This window comes from Oncorhynchus mykiss, chromosome 15 (assembly GCF_057628025.1).
Source record: "Oncorhynchus mykiss isolate SJ-2025 chromosome 15, ASM5762802v1, whole genome shotgun sequence".
In the NCBI taxonomy this organism is placed as follows: domain Eukaryota; kingdom Metazoa; phylum Chordata; class Actinopteri; order Salmoniformes; family Salmonidae; genus Oncorhynchus; species Oncorhynchus mykiss.
In genome coordinates this window covers 29,593,053-29,614,400 of record NC_143036.1, presented here as the reverse complement: position 1 = coordinate 29,614,400, position 21,348 = coordinate 29,593,053, and the positions used below count along the sequence as shown (strand labels likewise).

The window sequence follows — 21,348 nt, the reverse complement described above, 5'->3', positions numbered from 1 at the left end:
AGGCCACCTCTCCCATACTTCCCGTGCTGGAGTCAGAACTCAGACCTTCACAATGACCTCAGCTCACCCCACTTTCCCTGGCTTCCTGGGAGGAGAAATAGCATCTAGGAATGGCCCTAGAAAAGTGATTAAAATGGCTCCACTGACAGGCCTCTAAGACCCCACTATCTGTGGTTTAAATCTGACCCAGGAACAGCATAAGTGGTTGCTTTTTGTTGTTGGTACTCTGCAGTGTAACAAGATAAAGGGACTGTCCATTCACTAAAATTGAGATGCAGCTTTAAGAGTGACTCGAGTTGGTGTATTTTCTGGGACCTGAGGAGAAATGTTGGGAAGTAATACACTGCTCTCTGCAGGGACTGACTGGGACCAGACATCGGGATGGGCATTTCTAACACACGGACTATGTTTTTCCTCAAGGACCCCATTATTAGCCAGATAATGATATTTCTGTGCAAAACCTCCAATTTAGACCAGCCCACTGGGCTAAAGATGGACCAGCCCACTGGGCTAAAGATGGACCAGCCCACTGGGCTAAAGATGGACCAGCCCACTGGGCTAAATATGGACCAGTCCATCTGGCGTTCGCCCTAACTGCCCTATGGCCAGTCCATTTCTGGAGAGACAGTGGGAAGTAAAACACTGCTCTCTGCCTTATTTAAACCTGTCTACTCTCTCGCTCTCAGTCCCTTCTGTCTCTCCTTCTCTCTCTGCTGTTGACGTCCATGGCGTCATGGCGACTCGGAGGCAGCTGGTTCCACCTGGGAGTTTCAGGATGGTTTCAGAGGTCTCTATTCTTAGACCAGACCAGTCTTCTTCACTTCTGTCTCTTCTCATCTCTCCCATGTCCTGGTGGGCCATTCCTGGTCAGAGTACTAACGTAAGCTGTGAATGTCATTCTCAGAGGAAGCGATGACTTTTAGACACAGACATGCACGCACGTACACACTGTTGCCGACACACAAAGTACAGACAGACACCACAGGTATGTAAGAAACAGCATTTCCTGAAACGTATTTCAAATAAATCTAAGACCAGTTGATTTTCTTGTCCTCTACATAAATCCTTTGTTGCCAAGTTTATTTTTTTGTATTTATACATATGTACATACAAATGTACACTCTTAAAAATGTGTAGTGTTACTACAGTAGCATATAAATGGATTGTACATTATAATCATAATATTTGAGGCAAAAATAACATTTAAAAACTAAGACTTGTTCTAGGGGACCGGTTGGTTGATGGTAATGTAAACAGAGGGACAGGATACCCTAGGGGTGCATCCCAAATGGAACGCTATTTCATACATAGTGCACCCTGGTCAAAAGTAGTGCACTGTATAGGGAATAGGGTGCAATTTGGGGCACATCAACTCCCTTAACTTACTTAACTTACAGAGGGCAGCCTGAACTAAGTTAGGAGTTGGCCCTAACCTCAACTGTGCTAGGTTATAACCAGAGCCATATATTTGAAAATAAATATTTTTTTAGAGAGAAAACGTTTCTAAATGTATGGCTCCGGTTATAACTTGGGGCTTTACGACATTTCTTGACCACAGTAGCTTAGCAGAAAGGCTTCCCTTTTTCATCCAGTTGATATCATTCAGTGGTTGTGATTGATTTTCAAAAGAAAAAGTGGACAATTGGCAAATTTCTCACAATACCTCATAATGCACATTCATAGCTAATTGGACTGTACTAAGTACATGGAACTGTCCTTAGAAAATGGTCAAACTTAAAAAAGACATTTCATCATAGATAAAAGTCCCCTAGTGTGTGAGTGGATTGGTTTGACCCGATAACTGTACCCTAAAATATCAAATCGCTGTACACCGGACACCAACACTGTGAATCAGTCTACAGAATGTTGTGCTAAAAGTGCTGAACAGAGTGTTATCAATGTTATAAAATGTTTCTGGACCCTTTATAAATAGAACAACAGTACTGTAATGTAAGACAGCAAGTCATGTCACTATTAATTGTCTTGTAAGGCAAGACTAAGGTGTGCCCCAATGGAGAGGCAGCATCAACACCAGAGGAACCAATGTCAGAGGACCAAACACCGAAAATTAGCAGAATAAAAAAACTAAAAAAAGAAGGAAAGAAAGAAAACAGGAACATTTGAATTAAACAAAGATAAAACAATTGCAAATATTTAGCATTTAACCTTACCTGGTTTCCCACTTCTCAGTCAGTCACCGCTAACAGTAGTCTGAATGAACAAATTATTGTTCAAGTGGCAGTAAGAAAAAGAAAAAAACAATATAGAAATACAATTTAAAAACGCTAATCACAGAAAGCACAGTACAGAAGAGAATTCTGCTGTTGTGTCATGCGTTATCAAACACAGGTTGAAAATATGCATATTTGAGAAGATCCATGCATATCCACACATAAACGACAACGTCTATGTATTGATACACACATTTATATATTTATATATCCATATCTATATATGATCAAAATACTGCCGTTGCTAAGGATGCAGCAGGCTTTACAAAGGAAGCGGACATAAACAGGGGATGCAGGGGCTTAAGAGTATAGCAGCAAGATGGGACAACAGAATGGTTTGGGAAAGAGGGGGGTGAGTCCTACAGTACCACTGTCTCAGTGTGTGAGGGGGTTTGTGGTCTAGGGGCTGGGCTGTCACTGGTGAATATAGGGGTCTCTGGCCCAGTCCCCTGTGTCGCCCCTCTTTTTGGGGGCCACCTCCCCTTCCCTGTCCCTGTCTCGGTCATAGTACTGGTGGTGATCGCGGGCCGGTCGTTGGTGGTGCTGGTGACCGCGCGGCTTGTTGCGCTCGTTGTGGTCCTGCTCGTTGCGCTCCTTGGAGCGGTGGTGTCCTGTCGTAACGTGGTCCGCCTCCTCGCCAGTGCCGCCACGGTGATGGTGGTGATGGTGATGGTGGTTGTGGTCCCTGGGGTGAGGCGGAGCCTCGTAGCGCCCCTGCTGAGGGTGCCCCCCCTCTCCCAGCCCCTCCTCCTCATACTCCTCCTCTCCAAACTCTTCTTCCTCTTCCTCCTGGTGGAGGAGGTGAGTGCGGGGCTCTATGTAGGCTGAGTCTCTGCTTTCTCTGCTCTCCCGGCTCTCGGGGGTCTCTGAGTCCTGTGTCTCCCCCCGGGAGAGGCCCTTGCCCCGGCTACCACCGCCACCAGTATGATGATGGTGGTGGTGGTTGTTGTGGTGCTGCTCAGTCCGCTGGGAGGAGGAGCGGTGGTGGATGTGCTGGGGTCTCCTGGAAGACTCTGTCCTCAGGGGCCTCCCCTCCTCCTCCTCCTCCTCCTCCTCATCCTCCCTCTCCCCGTCTGGCTGCTCCTGGCTCTGATGCTGGCTGTGGTGGTGGTGATGGTGGTGGTCCTCCCTGGAGCCCTTCCTCTCCCCACCTTGTCCTGCCTTGTCCCCTGCTTTCTGCTCTGCCCCGCTGCCCTGGGGTTAGCAACACAAACAAACAACACGGCCGTTAGTACAGTTAGACACACCAACACACCTAATGCAGAGTAAAACACTTTTTTGGATTATCCTCTATGATTTTGAATGCATTGTATCCATATACAAATCAATTTCTAATCAAACACGCACTCCAACCACATCCATACAGTATATCAAATCAAACACACACTCCAACCAAATCCATACAGTATATCAAATCAAACACACACTTCAACCACATCCATACAGTATATCAAATCAAACACACACTTCAACCACATCCATACAGTATATCAAATCAAACACACACTCCAACAACATCCATACAGTATATCAAATCAAACACACACTTCAACCACATCCATACAGTATATCAAATCAAACACACACTCCAACAACATCCATACAGTATATCAAATCAAACACACACTTCAACCACATCCATACAGTATATCAAATCAAACACACACTCCAACAACATCCATACAGTATATCAAATCAAACACACACTTCAACCACATCCATACAGTATATCAAATCAAACACACACTCCAACCAAATCCATACAGTATATCAAATCAAACACACACTCCAACCACATCCATACAGTATATCAAATCAAACACACACTTCAACCACATCCATACAGTATATCAAATCAAACACACACTCCAACAACATCCATACAGTATATCAAATCAAACACACACTTCAACCACATCCATACAGTATATCAAATCAAACACACACTCCAACCAAATCCATACAGTATATCAAATCAAACACACACTCCAACCACATCCATACAGTATATCAAATCAAACACACACTCCAACCACATCCATACAGTATATCAAATCAAACACACACTCTATCCACATCCATACAGTATATCAAATCAAACACACACTCCAACCACATCCAAAACGTATATCAAATCAAACACACACTCCAACCACATCCATACAGTATATCAAATCAAACACACACTCCAACCACATCCAAAACGTATATCAAATCAAACACACACTCCAACCACATCCATACAGTATATCAAATCAAACACACACTCCAACCACATCCATACAGTATGTCAAATCAAACACGCACTCCAACCACATCCATACAGTATATCAAATCAAACACACACTTCAACCACATCCATACAGTATATCAAATCAAACACATACTCCATCCACATCCATACAGTATATCAAACACACACTTCAACCACATCCATACAGTATATCAAATCAAACACACACTCCAACCACCTCCATACAGTATATCAAATCAAACACACACTTCAACCACATCCATACAGTATATCAAATCAAACACACACTCCAACCACCTCCATACAGTATATCAAATCAAACACACACTTCAACCACATCCATACAGTATATCAAATCAAACACACACTCCATCCACATCCATACAGTATATCAAACACACACTTCAACCACATCCATACAGTATATCAAATCAAACACACACTCCAACCACATCCATACAGGATATCAAATCAAACACACACTTCAACCACATCCATACAGTATATCAAATCAAACACACACTCCATCCACATCCATACAGTATATCAAACACACACTTCAACCACATCCATACAGTATATCAAATCAAACACACACTCCATCCACATCCATACAGTATATCAAATCAAACACACACTCCAACCACATCCAAAACGTATATCAAATCAAACACACACTCCAACCACATCCATACAGTATATCAAATCAAACACACACTCCAACCACATCCAAAACGTATATCAAATCAAACACACACTCCAACCACATCCATACAGTATATCAAATCAAACACACACTCCAACCACATCCATACAGTATATCAAATCAAACACGCACTCCAACCACATCCATACAGTATATCAAATCAAACACACACTCCAACCACATCCATACAGTATATCAAACACACACTCCATCCACATCCATACAGTTTATCAAATCAAACACACACTCCAACCACATCCAAAACGTATATCAAATCAAACACACACTCCAACCACATCCATACAGTATATCAAATCAAACACACACTTAAACCACATCCATACAGTATATCAAATCAAACACACACTCCAACCACATCCAAAACGTATATCAAATCAAACACACACTCCAACCACATCCAAAACGTATATCAAATCAAACACACACTCCAACCACATCCAAAACGTATATCAAATCAAACACACACTCCAACCACATCCAAAACGTTTATCAAATCAAACACACACTCCAACCACATCCAAAACGTATATCAAATCAAACACACACTCCAACCACATCCATACAGTATATCAAATCAAACACGCACTCCAACCACATCCATACAGTATATCAAATCAAACACACACTCCAACCACATCCATACAGTATATCAAATCAAACACACACTCCAACCACATCCATACAGTATATCAAATCAAACACACACTCCAACCACATCCATACAGTATATCAAATCAAACACACACTCCAACCACATCCATACATTATATCAAATCAAACACGCACTCCAACCACATCCATACAGTATATCAAATCAAACACACACTCCAACCACATCCAAAACGTATATCAAATCAAACACACACTTCAACCACATCCATACAGTATATCAAATCAAACACGCACTCCAACCACATCCATACAGTATATCAAATCAAACACACACTCCAACCACATCCATAAAGTATATCAAATCAAACACACACTCCAACCACATCCATACAGTATATCAAATCAAACACACACTCCAACCACATCCATACAGTATATCAAATCAAACACGCACTCCAACCACATCCATACAGTATATCAAATCAAACACACACTCCAACCACATCCATACAGTATATCAAATCAAACACACACTCCAACCACATCCATACAGTATATCAAATCAAACACACACTCCATCCACATCCATACAGTATGTCAAATCAAACACACACTCCAACCACATCCATACAGTATATCAAATCAAACACACACTCCATCCACATCCATACAGTATATCAAATCAAACACACACTCCAACCACATCCATAAAGTATATCAAATCAAACACACACGCAAACCCACATGCATGAAATTCAAACTCACACTTGTAGAAGTACACACGTGTACTGCACTGCACACTCAAAGGTTGAAATGAAAGGATCAACCCTAGAAAGGTTGACTGTGGTCCTGGAGAATACTAAACGTTTCCCAAAAAGTAATCATATTAGTTTGAACTTGATTGATTTACAAATGGCGCCCTACTTTTGACCAGAGCCCTATGAACCCTGGTCAAAAGTAGTGCACTGCATAGGGCCATTAGTGCCATTTGGGATGCACACCCAAGTCTGCAGGACCAAGGCTGAATCACCATGGGAATCTAAACCTGAAGTCCACACCGCTCTTTTGACTGAGTACCTCTCACTCACCGCAATCACACACATGTTAACCTCACTCGTCAGAATCATTTTCAGTAGTTTAAAAAGGACGTTCATTGTCAGGAGTTTCAGCAAGGCATGGGGACGGAGAAAAGACGTGGACATTTGAAATTCACATGAAACTGATCTGCATCGATCAAATGGCCCAGACGAATTGTTCGCTGCAGTTAAATACAGACACTTCAAATAGATCATTATTCTCAAACTGACAAAAGTGCGTCGTGCAAAATTCCTCTGCCTGTAAGAATTCATTTTTTCAAAGGATAGCAACCAGCCGTGTTGAACCAATTCTAAACACAAGCTCCAGATTTGTCGGTGTAATTTCAAGGCTTAATGATCTTGTTCAGTCATGGTTAGCAGGCCCACCACTAGTCATGCCACCTCTCGTCTCTCGATGCCTCTTCCTATTAGTTTCTCTACATCTCATTGCATCCTCAGCCTCCCCCCCCCCCCCCCCATCTCCCTCTCTCTTTCATTTTCCTTCTCACTGTATCTCTGTATCTCTTTGTTCTTCATCTCTCTCTCTCTGTCCTGCTCTTCCCTGTCGTGGTCAGTGTGCCATGGCGCTGACTCTGTGGCAGTAAAGACTGCTGACGGCCAGTGAGCTACTTGTCTCCCTGCCCTCCCTGCTCTCCCTGTCCTCCTCCTTGTCTGGGCTCCGGAGCAGGCCGCCCACAATGGCCCGGAGCCTGGTTAGCGCCTGTACCTGCATGCTGGAGACAGGAGCGGGGCTGGAGGGCAGGGCGGCCGTGGACACCTTGGGCAGCAGCGGATTGGGGGGGTTGCAGCTGGCGGGGTGGGTGCTCTTCCAGTAGGCCTCCAGGTAATCAGCCATGTGCTCACACGCATCCTCCAGTTGGTTTTCATCCAGGATGATGTCAAACATCTCCTGAGTGAGGGAGATGGAGAGAGATAAACAGAGGGGAAAACAGTATTGTTAGTGTCTTTATGGGCCCAAAACAGTACAGGTGTGAGCTTAGTATGGGTCAACGATAGATAACAACTTTATAAGAGAGGATCTATTTTTTCTTAGATACTTTATTTTATAGATTCCAAATGACTTTGCACCTTGTTTTGTTGTTGTTTTTTTTTTACAAGAAACTGACATGCTTCTTGGATTAAGTTAGACTAAAACTGTATCAGAGACAAAATAACCAATTTAATAGCATTAAATATTCATTTGGCAAGAATAGTCAGATCAGGGAGACTCTTAAAAGCTAAATACCACCAGGGATGCGATGCTATTGGAATTACATTAGGGTGGATTTTTTCACAAGCCTGTGATGTTTGGGATCATATTCTAAAAGAAAACCAGAGAAGATCACAGAAGGACTGAAATAGATTTGGCAGGAGATATGAGGCTTTCTGAAGCATTCCACAACAGTATTATTAATATAAGGGCAGAATCCTGACGGGAGATATATACGCACACAACTCAAAAAACCTCCACGCAAATCAACGTCAGTGCACGATTTACACAAGACTTCAAGTAACTTGAGTGCGTGTCTTCTCAAGTTTTCCTCCTCTCCACCCTTGACAGTCTCCTTTATGGTATCAATAGAGGCTTGAGGCACAGAGACCCAAATCGTCAATCTGCACAAAGAAACAGTATCCTTCCAGATTGTAATAGCTGTGGCGTGCGGCGGGTGTGATCCAGGTAGACCTCTGGCCAGCGGTGTGGCTATACTCACGGCAGGGCACTGGGCCAGTTTGTCTGCAGCGACCATCTGGACATTGAGGTGCTTGGCCTGGGACTTCCCTCTGGACTTGATGAGCCTCTGCAGAACCTGTGGGAAATATGAGCGAGGGGCATGAGAGTCACGACACCGTCAGCACCACAACAAATCCCATTCCCATCACATGAAAGTGCGTGGACACCGTAGCGATGTTAACCAACGCTGTCCCATGAAAACATTGTCAACGCCGCAACAGAGTCAACTCCGTCACATGAAAGCATCGTCAACGCCGCAACAGAGTCAACTCCGTCACATGAATGCATCGTCAACGCCGCAACAGAGTCGACTCCGTCACATGAAAGCGCGTGGACACCGTAGCAATGTCAACGCCGTCCCATGAAAGCATCGTCAACGCCGCAACAGAGTCAACTCCGTCACATGAAAGCATCGTCAACACCGCAACAGAGTCAACTCCGTCACATGAAAGCATCGTCAACGCCGCAACAGAGTCAACTCCGTCACATGAAAGCATCGTCAACACCGCAACAGAGTCAACTCCGTCACATGAAAGCATCGTCAACACCGCAACAGAGTCAACTCCGTCACATGAAAGCATCGTCAACACCGCAACAGAGTCAACTCCGTCACATGAAAGCATCGTCAACGCCGCAACAGAGTCAACTCCGTCACATGAAAGCATCGTCAACGGCGCAACAGAGTCAACTCCGTCACATGAAAGCATCGTCAACACCGCAACAGAGTCAACTCCGTCACATGAAAGCATCGTCCACACCCTAACAAGGTCAACTCCATCACATCACAGCATCGTCGGCACTGTAACGTAAGTCAACTCCAATGTAGCAGCAAGGTGGAGACTTCAATCCAACATCAGTAGCACAGTAGAACTGTGATTCTACTGATTCACAGCAGCAGTGGTTGATGAAAAGAGGAGACGAGAGGTGTCAGACGGTTTATCCCGTCGAGATGTGATTCAGGCTGACAAAACGTTGATTTAGTGGCCGTATTTCACACATCTTCAGCTACGCCTTCGTTCCCTTTTTATGTTCCTGAAATGGCAGGGTTTTTATTGTGTTATTTGCAGACAGCTGAAGGTCAGCGTGATGAATCACACACCTGACTCTCTCCCATTTAGACGAGCTGAGTAGACGGAGCTTTAAAAAAAAGGCCATGTTTAAAAACTGGAGCAGGTCGCCATTCAGTAAGAAAAAGGCGATATGAACAGTGACAAGACACATCCATACACCATTGGCTCCCCAATGCACCAGGGACATCCATAGACATAAACCAGTAGGAGACGACTTCACTACTTCACTACTTCTCGTCTTCTGTTCATTTCATCAATCTGTCACTCACTTCTTTCATACTGTCTGGAGGGGATCAGTCTCTACCTGCCCTGCTTCTACCTTTACACACTGACACATATTATGTATGGAAGCCCTGAAGCCCAAGGTAACAAAAATAAAAAATCACTTGGAACGATCTTGTTTGAACTACTTAGTATCTTGTTTGAACGATGTAGTCAATTTTTTTATAATAATAAAGTTCTGTATATTATTACTGTGTGTGAGATGGAAGGTTGGCTGAATACATGACTAGAAAATAAAGGTTAGTATTGGAATAATAACCATGTAATACACTGGGGCAAACTGCTAGTACCCCGAGATTCAGTATGATGACCCAACAGTGGTAGGTAGGCCTGATCAATGACACGATGAGACAGCCTATAGGGAGGAGGTCAGAGACCTGACCGTTTGGTGCCAGGACAACAACCTCTCCCTCAACGTGATCAAGACAAAGGAGGTGATTGTGGACTACAGGAAAAGGAGGACCGAGCACACCCCCATTCTCATCGGCAGGGCTATAGTGGAGCAGGTTGAGAGCTTCAAGTTCCTTGGTGTCCACATCACCAACAAACTAACATTGTCCAAGCACACTAAGACAGCTGTGAAGAGGGCACGACAAAACCTAATGAAAACATTTGGCATGGGTCCTCAGAGCATCAAAAGGCAGCTGCACCATCGAGAGCATCCTGATGGGTTGCATCGCTGCCTGGTATGGCAACCGCTCGGCCTCCGACTGCAAGTCACTACAGAGGGTGGTGCGTACGGCCTAGTACATCACCGGGGCCAAGCTTCCTGCCATCCAGGACCTCTATACCAGGCGGTGTCAGAAGAAGGCCCTAAAAATTGTCAAAGACTCCAGCCACCCCAGTGATAGACTGTTCTCTCTGCTACCGTATGGCAAGCGGTACCAGAGCACCAAGTATAGGTCCAAGAGGCTTCTAAACAGCTTCTACACCCAAGCCATAACACTCCCAGACTTTTTGCATTGCAAATTTGACATGTCATGATTTGATATGCCATGTAAACTACCACATGTATTTGTGGAATGGAAATTGTGTATTGTGAATGAACGTAACTTTATGACTATAACTACTGTTCCATGAAGGAGTGAAACAAAGTACAACACACTATGTATGGGGAGTAGCAATCTCGCAACTTTGGATGAAGGATCTACAATCACGCCTGACAAGGCCAATGAAATCCAAGCCTCGCTGGAAGCCCTGCCTTCCACAGGTTATAAGCGTGAGGGTTGGATTCATTCCTTCAATTTAATACCGCTCTTCACCGAGGCCAGGAACGGGCGGTGCGGGGTCAAACAGGTGTCGTACCTCGTTTTTCTCCTTCAGGGAACAGTAGTTATAGTCATAGCGTTACGTTCCCTTTCAGTCAGTCATCTTTGGTGCAACAAACTATTGCGAAATATAATCACGACCCAACGGATACTAAATGAAACGGCCCATGGCAGACCACCCCAACCTGACCACTCCAGATGCGGCAGTCTGGGCATTGCGCAAACGGCGCCCTGTCTAATGACTTTCCCCTGTCCCAAGCGCAAGCACGCGGTGTTCTATACTGGGAGCAGACACATCCAAGCTATAAAACCTCATGTGTATGTGGTGATGCCCAACTCGCAGCAGCACAAATATTTCCTATGGTCAACCCTTTAAACAATGCTCAAGACGCTGCCAGACCCCTGGTGTACTGGACACTGGTAGGTAATCCTTGCCCCTTGCTGCTATATGCCAGGGCAATAGCATCCACAATACAGTGGCAGAGACGCTGCTTAGAGAGTGCCCTGCCGCGAGCTGGATTAGCAAAACAGACCAAAAGTTGGTCACATGACCGGATATCCCGGGTCCATTTAATGTACGTGCGTAAAGCTCGCAACAGGCACAGGGCATGTAACCTTTGTTGCTCTTCAGAAGCAATAGCAGGAGGCGAACAGGTAAATAGGACCTGTAGGACATAGCCATTACTTTTGGGGCGAAGGCCGCTTTTGGACGCCCGGGGCCTACTGAGAACAGCAAGGGTGTACAGAGGTCCCCAGCACTTTTAGCCTAGGCCATAGCCATGAGCAGGAAGGTTTTGTAGGAGAGTATCTTCTGATCCACCGACTCCAGAGGCCATGTACCCTTTTAAAGTGGAGAATGCTTGAAAAGCACCTGTAGAAACATAAGGATGTCCCTTACAGAGCACTGAAAAGTCCTTTATCTTGGCACCAGAGCGCAAATGCTTGCCACTTATTCGCATACAGTTCTCTCATGGAGGGCGCCCTTGGTAGCAATAACATTCAGAGGTAAACCTCTAGCCATCAGATTGGCCTCTAGTGGTCAGGCCCATAGGATCGCTTACCATACCTGCCAGTGCACCTGGGACAACAGGTGCCTGCCTAACGGGTGTTTCCACGGGTCCCCGCCTAAAAGGTTAATGATCTCTGCGAAATAAGGTTGCCTGGGGAGACACAAGAATCAAAGGTAAGCCATCCCGGTGCACCCACTTCACCGTGGGATACCTCATGGCGAAAAATAGAAGTCACTGCGCGTTTTCCCACAATGCCTAAAAATCGACATCGGCCCTGCCGAAAATGTTCCATACCTGGGACAGCCTCTACTCCCCCCCCCCCCCCCCCCGCTCCAATTTCACTCCAGTACCGTTCACTTCACTCAGGGAATGCCCGGTCCAGCATGCATTGTAGGCTATTTGTGTTATTCTATAGCCCCTTGCTTTAGCTACTGTCATGGAGTTCGCTAAATCTTTTCATAAAGAAAATGATAAAACACACAGGTGCAAAATCAAAGTGACAAAGATGAGGACGACCAAGACCAAGAGAGGTAGAGTGGTGACCTAGTGTTCACAACTAAAGAATCATTGTGGAATCCGAAAAGACACCTATCCCTAAAGCATGATGGTGTACTTACTATGTGCACATGCTAACAGAAGGGAATGAGGTGGGTAGCTAGCTAAGTATTTATAAACAAAAAATCTGACTTCTTAAAAGTTATATTATCTATACAATAGGCTGAAATAGATTTTGGCCCAATAGGCATGACATGTTATGTTTTCCAAGGAGCTTTCCGTTTTTGCCAAAAAGCATTTAGGCCTACACATTTTTAAAAACAACTCTGCATCCCTGCCCAGCCTGGCAAAAGTGGCCTGAAGACTCCCAGTGGCTCTGCAAGCACGGAGAGGGTATTCTCCACTGCTGGCCTGATCTCCAGGCACCATCGCATGAGCCTGATGACAAATTCTGGTGTTTGTAAAAATGAATTCAAAGGAACTGTAGACTAAGCCTAATAAGGTATTTTTGTTTCATTTGTATTTAAGTCAGTTTACCTGTCTGGTTCTTGACCTAGTTAGAGAGTGTTTATATGCCTTTTAATGTAACGTCATTTAATGTAGCCTATTTCAAATGATGAGCACTTCTTACAGTCACTTTTTCATTCTGTTAATTAACATAGTTTTCATTCAAATCATATGGTTTGGTTTCAACACTTCAAAACCAAATGGTAGGTCCGGGTGGTCACAATAGTAGATTGGTGTTGGTTAAATGGTGAGTTTAATAAATGGAACGAATTTGGAGCGGCAGTTTTTTTTCAAGTGACCGAGGAGCGGTTATTCGCCTGAGCGGTTGGAGAATATGTGCATACTCTACCACCAGCCAATCAATGTAATAGCGATCGGATGGTGAGCATTCTGAGTTTGTAGACTCTGAGGTGCTTGCTGAGGGCACGTAGTTCGAGAATAGGACGCAAAGTCCCGTCCGTTTCCGTAAACCAGGAATACCGGCTGTACTAGAAGTCCCGGGTCTTCGACATAGGAACCACTCAGATTGCCTGCTTCTAGAGACGGGAGGATATTTCCTCCCTCAAGAACAGTCGACGTGATGATGCTGCAGACGCGTGGGGGATGCACAACAAGTTCTAGCCTGTACCCTGACATCATTGTTCGCATGATCCCGGGCGAAAATTGAACTCACATACCCGTCAAAGTTCCACCCGTCAAAACTGTGGAACTTGGCTGAAAAAAACTGTGTTTATGTGCCAAGGTTTGCCTAAAGCCCGGCCCACTCTGGGTACACGGGCTCTGGCGATCAGTGACGTACCCCGGTTGGCAGTGCCACATGAAGGCACTGTTGTCACAACGAGGCTCACCAGGTTCAGGCAGTAAGATGCGTTTCAGTAACCAGCTGGCACCCAGCGCTGGACCGCACACATAAAACATAGACCCAGGGAACAAAAGTTAATCATGGAGGTTACCCTACCAACCAGTCATAGGTACTAGCGACAAAACGCCTTGTAACCTAGCTGGAAATTGGACAGGTAGCTCTGAAAAACGGACCCCTTCTGTTGTAACAGACAGGGGTGATTGGTAATTGAATCTCATTTTCAGGAATGTAAAGTGTTGAGCTGGAGACAGACAGCTCATTTGGGGGGCTCTTATGAACCACAGAGACTGCATGTGGGATAATAGCGTGGTCGTGTCCAACCCTGCTCATTCCCTCGACTCCGCTACCAACAACTCATCGCCTATAGAGCCCATAACCTGCATCACTAGACACCTCATAGTGATTAGTGAGCTACAGGCAGGAATCAATGAATCCCAGTAATGAACCAGCCATGGGCACAGTGACCCAACTTGTCATACTCACCCTGGGGAGATTGATCTACCCCTGTGGAACGCGGGGGGCAGGTAGCATTAAGTATGGACAAGCTTCCAACATACATTGTGCTTCTGTGAGACTGTATAGCCTGCATGAAGCCTGGCCCCTATATAAGCACAGGGGGCTCTGGCAATGGCTGACGTAGTACGCCGTCTGCCAAACGTGGGGCCACTGTTGTCACAGTAATGTTTTTGCAGAGGGGCGCACTGGTCACTCAGACACATGCTTGGCCCCACGCTCCGGGAGTTACCCCAGCCAAGTGCTCAGAGGGCTGCTTCTACATCGGAGGTGCACTTAAACCCCATTTCCGTCACTCCCTCCAACTCCAGGAACTTAAAATAGGAATGGGGTTGCCATAACGCTGGGGGAAAGCTAGTAAGTTTTACTCAAGGAAGTTAAGCATGCTAGCCAACGTTAGCAAGGACACTTTTTAGCATAAGCTAGGCTAGCTAGCCCAGCAACACCAGTGGGGAGGCAGTAATAGGTATTATAGCTAGCTCGCCTCGGCGAGTTAAGACAACCTGGCTAGCACGACATGCAAAGCTCATTTAGCTAGCCCAGTGTCGAAAGTCTACGTAGAACCGGATCACTGAGGTGACCGGACCCATCCTTAAGAAGTCTATGAAGAGAGGAAGCCAGTGCTTGACTGAGGCAGACATAAGTGGCGGGGGGGTACCCCCGAACCTGGCCGCCCTCTCTCTTCGAGTAGCCTCCCGTGTACCGAAGGTGACTGACTGAAACCAGACTAGATGTAAGTTACCACTTATTTGCCTTGCTTGGCCTCACCTTAGGAGAGGAGATCTTGACGTAGACGATGATAGGGGCCAGGGAGGTCTTTCCCAATTGGGCCGGGTGGTTGATGGTGTCTGCGTCCAGAACCACCAGCTGCAAGGTCCGGGCCAGCTCAAAGATACGCTCTATCTCACTTTGCACTTCAGCTACTAAGAGAGAACGAGAGGGAGAGCATTAGGATTGGAGAGACACGAGACAGAGAGAGAGAGAGAGAGAGTGAGGGAGAGAGAACGAGAGGGAGAGCATTAGGGTTGGAGAGACACGAGACAGAGAGAGAGAGTGAGGGAGAGAGAACGAGAGGGAGAGCATTAGGGTTGGAGAGACACGAGACAGAGAGAGAGAGAGAGTGAGGGAGAGAGAACGAGAGGGAGAGCATTAGGGTTGGAAAGACACGAGACACACAGAGAGAGAGAGAGTGAGGGAGAGAGAACGAGAGGGAGAGCATTAGGGTTGGAGAGACACGAGACAGAGAGAGAGAGAGTGAGGGAGAGAGAACGAGAGGGAGAGCATTAGGGTTGGAGAGACACGAGACAGAGAGAGAGAGAGTGAGGTAGAGAGAACGAGAGGGAGAGCATTAGGGTTGGAGAGACACGAGACAGAGAGAGAGAGAGTGAGGGAGAGAGAACGAGAGGGAGAGCATTAGGGTTGGAGAGACACGAGACAGAGAGAGAGAGAGAGAGAGTGAGGGAGAGAGAACGAGAGTCAAGCCATAAATCCGCTTTCATTCCGCCCTTCAGTTATGCGGCTTCGAGAGGAGGAGAGATTATCAAAACTGAATGGCCATAGGATCATGCGGAAATACGGAAGTATCCCATTTAACGTGAGAGAACATGTATTAGCTAATGCACTTTCCCCCCCCAGATAGACGTGGTTAGGTCATAAACATAAATCACAGACAGTCCAGGAAATCTCCTTCAAGCAACACTTCACTTCGTTACATTTCATTAGAAGCTCAAACAAACTTGTGTTTGCACATCCACTGCTGCAATGACTAAGACACGCGTGTTGCCGGAAATTGAGTGGAGAGTCCAGATGTGTCTGGTGATTATAATACATTATGGATGCATCCCAAATCCCTCTCTATCCCTATATATAGTGCACAACTTTTGACCAGAGTTCTATGGGCCATGGTCAAAAGCAGTGCCCTACAAAGAGAATAATAGAGTGCCATTTGGGATGCATTTTATGATGATGTTTTTCATATCAGACGCTTCCTGTTGGAAACACTGGGTTTTGATGATATCTAGGCCGAAATCAAACAGGAACTAACAGCTGTGACTGGAATGCAACATAGGCCGCATAATATTACTTTTCACACACTAACTCAATTACACAAATGCTTAACTCAAGCGATGGGTCTGCTTGTAAGAGATTCCTGAAATAACTTCAGCCACATTGGGAACAACTGTTGCTTTCAGAAAAGTCTTCCTATCTATTGCCATCGAGACAGAGTTCGGGTTCAGCGCACTGTCAACACGTGTGTCCCTGAAGTGATTAAATAATTATACAGTTGCATTGGCTTCCAGTTGAAGAGCTTGTCATCAAAAGTGGAGCACCGAGGTTGTACAGAGCTGTGCAGTGCTTTAAGTGTAACCCAGTCTTAAAGTATCTTTAAAGATGAGTGGGGCAGTGGGGGTAGACAGAGGGAGGTGCTACTAGCATCCATCCACGCTCCGTCTGAGGCTCCACAGAAAGGGCTTTAATCCCGGGACATCGCTGCCCGAGCAACCGGCACGTCAGAAAAGTAGTGCACTCAATAGGGAATTGGGTGCCATTTGGGATGCTACCCAGGAGTAACATTACAGAGCACCGTTGCTCATGTCAGTGATCCAATACAAAGATTAGGACTGTGGCTTCCATAGTTCCGTTGGCTCTCCGGCCACCCCTGTGAGGTCAGAGCTGAGGAATCTGTTTCATTCTAAACCGCAGCTTGTTAATCAAGCCTGGTAAAATCAGCTGGGTTCTTGACCTTGTTATCTGGCAGCAGGCTTCTGGATTCTCCTCTCTTTCCCTATCTTTTGTTCCAAACACAAACCTTTTTAATCACATCCCCAGACAGGTCAATCGTCCCCTTCCAACATCTGTAGGTCTGCACTATAACCATCTTCAAGGCTTTCTTCCAAATGGCACCCTATTCCCTATATAGTGCACTACTTTAGACTTTTGATTTCCCCTGGTCAAAAGTCGTGAACGACACTCTTAGTAAAAAGGGTTCCAAAAGGGTTATTCAGCTGTCCCCATAGGAGAACCCTTTTTGGTTCCAGGTAGAACAATTTTGGGTTCCATGTAGAACCTTCAGTGGAAAAGGGTTCTTTCTACATGGAACACAAAACATTTGTACTTGGAATCAAAAGGGTCTGACCTGGAAACAACAAGGGTTCTTCAAAGGGTTCTCCTATGGGGACAGACGAAGAACCCTTTTAGGTTATAGATAGCGCCTTTCTTTCTAAGAGTGTATAGTGTATAGCAGTGGTGTAAAGTACTTAAGTAGTTTTTTTGGGTATCTGTACTTCACTATTTATATTTTTGACAACTTTTACTTCACTACATTCCTAAAGAGAATGATGTACTTTTTACTCCATACATTTTCCCTGACACCCAAAAGTACTCATTACATTTTGAATGCTTAGCGGGACAGAAAATGGTTCAATTTGCACACTTATCAAGAGAACATCCCTGGTCATCTCTACTGCCTCTGATCTGGCGGGCTCACTAAACACAAATGCTTTGTTTTTAAATGATATCTGAGCGCTGGAGTGTGACCCTGGATTTCCTGGTTTGCCTAATATAAGGATTTGTTTTTATTATTCATACTTTTACTTTTGATACTTAAGTATATTTAAAACCAAATACTTTCAGACTTACTCAAGTGTATCTTAACTGGGTGACTTTCCTTTTTACTTGAGTCATTTTCTTTTAAGGTATCTTTACTTCTACGAGAGAGAATTGAGTACTTTTTCCACCACTGCTGTATGAGGTATAGGATGCCATTTTGGACACATCAGAAGGCTTTGTTTAATCTTTTACTCCTTCCCTTTTCTCTATGCAATTAGTCTCTCTAAATACAAAGGGCACTAGAGGAACACAGAGGTCTCATACTTCCAGAACTTACCAAGGTTGGAGCGTGTGTTGGAGCGCTCGATGATGGCGTGCTTACTAGGGTTGTTGAGGACCGAGCGTTTGGCAAGAGAGATGTCTGCCGTGACACGAGTGATTGATATTCTGATAGGAAGGCAGAGAAAAAAAAATAACTGGTCAGAGAGAGAATAGAGCGTGCTCTGATTTCCGAATCAAATAGCCTTGATTCATGATCAATAGCAATGCAAAATGTAACACTTGGAAAGAAGACTGTATTCCAAATAAAAAGGGGATAGCAACCAAATCACCATATGAAGAGGGGAGAGTTGTGATTTCTAAGGTTTAGTAGACGAGGACAGAGATGGTGTGAGTATGCTTATAGTCAAATACCATATGTAAAACATCTTGCTAATGATCAAAAGGCTTGCACTCTGAGAAGAATATAAATACGGTTTACAGTATGAGTACAGTATGAGTTTTGTAACATCATTTATTTACTGTGGATGGGAGACTGGCCAGGAAGCCCAGGCAGGGACTGGTGCATGGAGAGGAGAGGAGCTGAGGAGAACCCTGCGCTGCACTAGGGCCCACTATGGCCTATTAAGGACATGGAGAAGGCCTATTTAAAGCAACAGCTAGCACACATCTCCAGGCCAAACAAACTTGTTACATACTCCTTCGGCAAAACCTCCCGGGACGACTAAATACCAGCCTATAGGACTCAGGCAGAGCAGACTGAACAGGGAAAAAGAGAGGGGGAAGGAAGAAAAGCACGTACCTCCCTTCAAATCGGTGTTTCAAAAAGTCAAACAGTGCCTTTTGCATCATATCTGTCACCTGCAAGCAAAAGGGATAAGAAAAACACAGTGAACATTTATGGAACGACCATCATTTTGAAAACAGACTGTGTGTGTGTGTGTGTGTGTGTGTGTTTGCATGGGTGGGTTGGTTGGTGAATTGAAGCAAGCTCTCTGTTGGTGAGAGAGGGAGCCCCACAGCACAGACTGTTGTTTCAGAATTGACGGACAGCACAGACTGTTGTTTCAGAATTGACGGACAGCACTTCAGCCTTTCCCATGTAAACAACTGTGCTCCTCCTCAGCTTAGTGTGTCCTGTTCTCATCAGGTTCCAGAGGAACCTCCCCTTTCTGCCTCCCATTTAACCACAGAGACAAAGCTCTGCTCTGTTGGTGTGTCCATATGTCCACAATGAGAACAAGTAGTAGAAGTGGAATTAGTGTAAACAGAATGTATTAGTGAGTGTAGTAGTGGTGCTAGTACCAGTAGTAGGGTTGCACAATTCAAGTAATTTCCCCAAAATGTCCAGGTTTTCCAGAATTACCATTTGGAAGATTCCCTGGGTTTCTGGGAAACCTGGTAATTTGGGGAAAGTTACCGGATTTGGCAAACTTAACAAGTAGTGATCTAAATATAATGTACTAGTGGTGAGGGTGGTAGTGTCAGTGATAACCCCTTATAACAACTGCATAACAACTTATAACAACCCTTATAATAACAATGCTGTTACCTCATAGCCCTTCAGTGACGGTCCAACCAGGACCACAGGTCGCATGGAAGGCACAACGTCGTATGGAGGAATGTGTTCCGTCTGCCCGGCGACAGAAAACAACCCATCAGCTTCACATCCAGGGGGATTATTATACAGAGGCCGCAGCCCAAATGGCACCCTGCCCCCCTACATAGTGCACTACTTTTGACCAGCGCCCTGGTCAAAAGTAGTGCGCTAAATAGGAAATAATGGCGGCATTTTGGAAGCATGCACACTCAACATTACACACTGTAATGTCCAGGGGAAAAGGCAAAACACACTGTACCAATTATTAGAACTGAAAGGAACTTGGCAAACTATGAAATTAGTTGTTCTAACTGTGAGCCCCAGTCTGCACTCAACACACATGAAGGATGCCAGTTAAAGGGGCAATCTGGGACTGGTATCCCTTCATTCATCATAGTTTTCTGGTCCATAGAAATAGGGGTGTTTTGTTTTCATTTTGAGTAAATATAAAACGGTAAGACGTTATACTGAATGACACTCTAGACAGAGCAAATACTAAGATCATCTCTGAACTGAATTCACTGACCCCGTAATGAATTGACAAGCAGCTTAACATAAGAACAACAATCCAAATCTGTGTGGAGGTCAAGGTATACTGAACAGAATCTCATTATTGTTATCTACTCAAAAGGGAATGTCAGTAGAGGAACTGGTTAGTCAGAACAAGGATGATAAGAACTAAAATGGTAGGAAACGGTAGAACTGAAACAAACTAGCAGAGAAACCCAGTCACACAGCGACAGAGTGGGAGCTCAGTGCATCTCAGTGACAGCTTCAGAGGTATGCGTGTGTGTGTGCGGGTGACAGCGAGGCAGTAGACCTCTAATGCCACATCTGTGTGTGCTGTCACAGTTCCAGCGGTGTGACGGTGCAGTATGTCTGAGGAACGCACCGGCAGACAGACAAGACTGACACGCCATCGCTTCGCCGGGAAAATGAAACCGCTTTCACCTCCGCAGGAGCGACAGTGCGTGATCTGAGCACTACTGGAGACAGCTATGACAGATGGATGAAGAGAGAGAGAGAGAGAGAGAGAGAGAGAGAGAGAGAGAGGCGATAGCACAGTCTGTCACACCTTTACTACCTTTTTTCACAACTCAATATTACTGCTAACTACAGTATCTACCGCTCTTGCTGTTTTTGTTTGTTGTTGTTCCATCTCACCCTGTTTTTGTGTCTTAGCCTCTCTCCGCAGTCTTCCTGTCTATCGCTCTCTCCCCTTCCAACTCTCTCGCTCTCTCTTTGTCTTCATCTCTTCCCCCCCTTCTCTCTCTCTAGCTC

At 45.2% G+C, this 21,348-nt stretch overlaps 1 protein-coding gene across 9 annotated transcripts in view; it reads right to left on the bottom strand.

Moving 5' to 3' along the window:
* Window positions 1-1,042: 1,042 nt before the first annotated feature.
* The window catches only part of LOC110489951 (calcium voltage-gated channel auxiliary subunit beta 2a), a 112,247-nt gene continuing 91,941 nt past the window's right edge, over window positions 1,043-21,348 (bottom strand). For 5 of the 9 annotated variants that reach the window (XM_036944241.2, XM_036944239.2, XM_036944242.2 and 2 more), the window contains 7 exons: window positions 20,020-20,100; window positions 19,270-19,328; window positions 18,526-18,635; window positions 15,408-15,562; window positions 8,613-8,708; window positions 7,628-7,810; window positions 1,043-3,425 (listed from right to left, as the gene is read on the bottom strand). In XM_036944241.2, the coding sequence (XP_036800136.2) occupies window positions 2,646-3,425; window positions 7,628-7,810; window positions 8,613-8,708; window positions 15,408-15,562; window positions 18,526-18,635; window positions 19,270-19,328; window positions 20,020-20,100 (1,464 nt within the window). In that variant the 3' untranslated portion in view covers window positions 1,043-2,645. The remainder of the gene's footprint in view (window positions 3,426-7,627; window positions 7,811-8,612; window positions 8,709-15,407; window positions 15,563-18,525; window positions 18,636-19,269; window positions 19,329-20,019; window positions 20,101-21,348) is intronic. The other 4 variants (XM_090199829.1, XM_090199830.1, XM_090199831.1 and 1 more) reach the window with 1 other exon arrangement.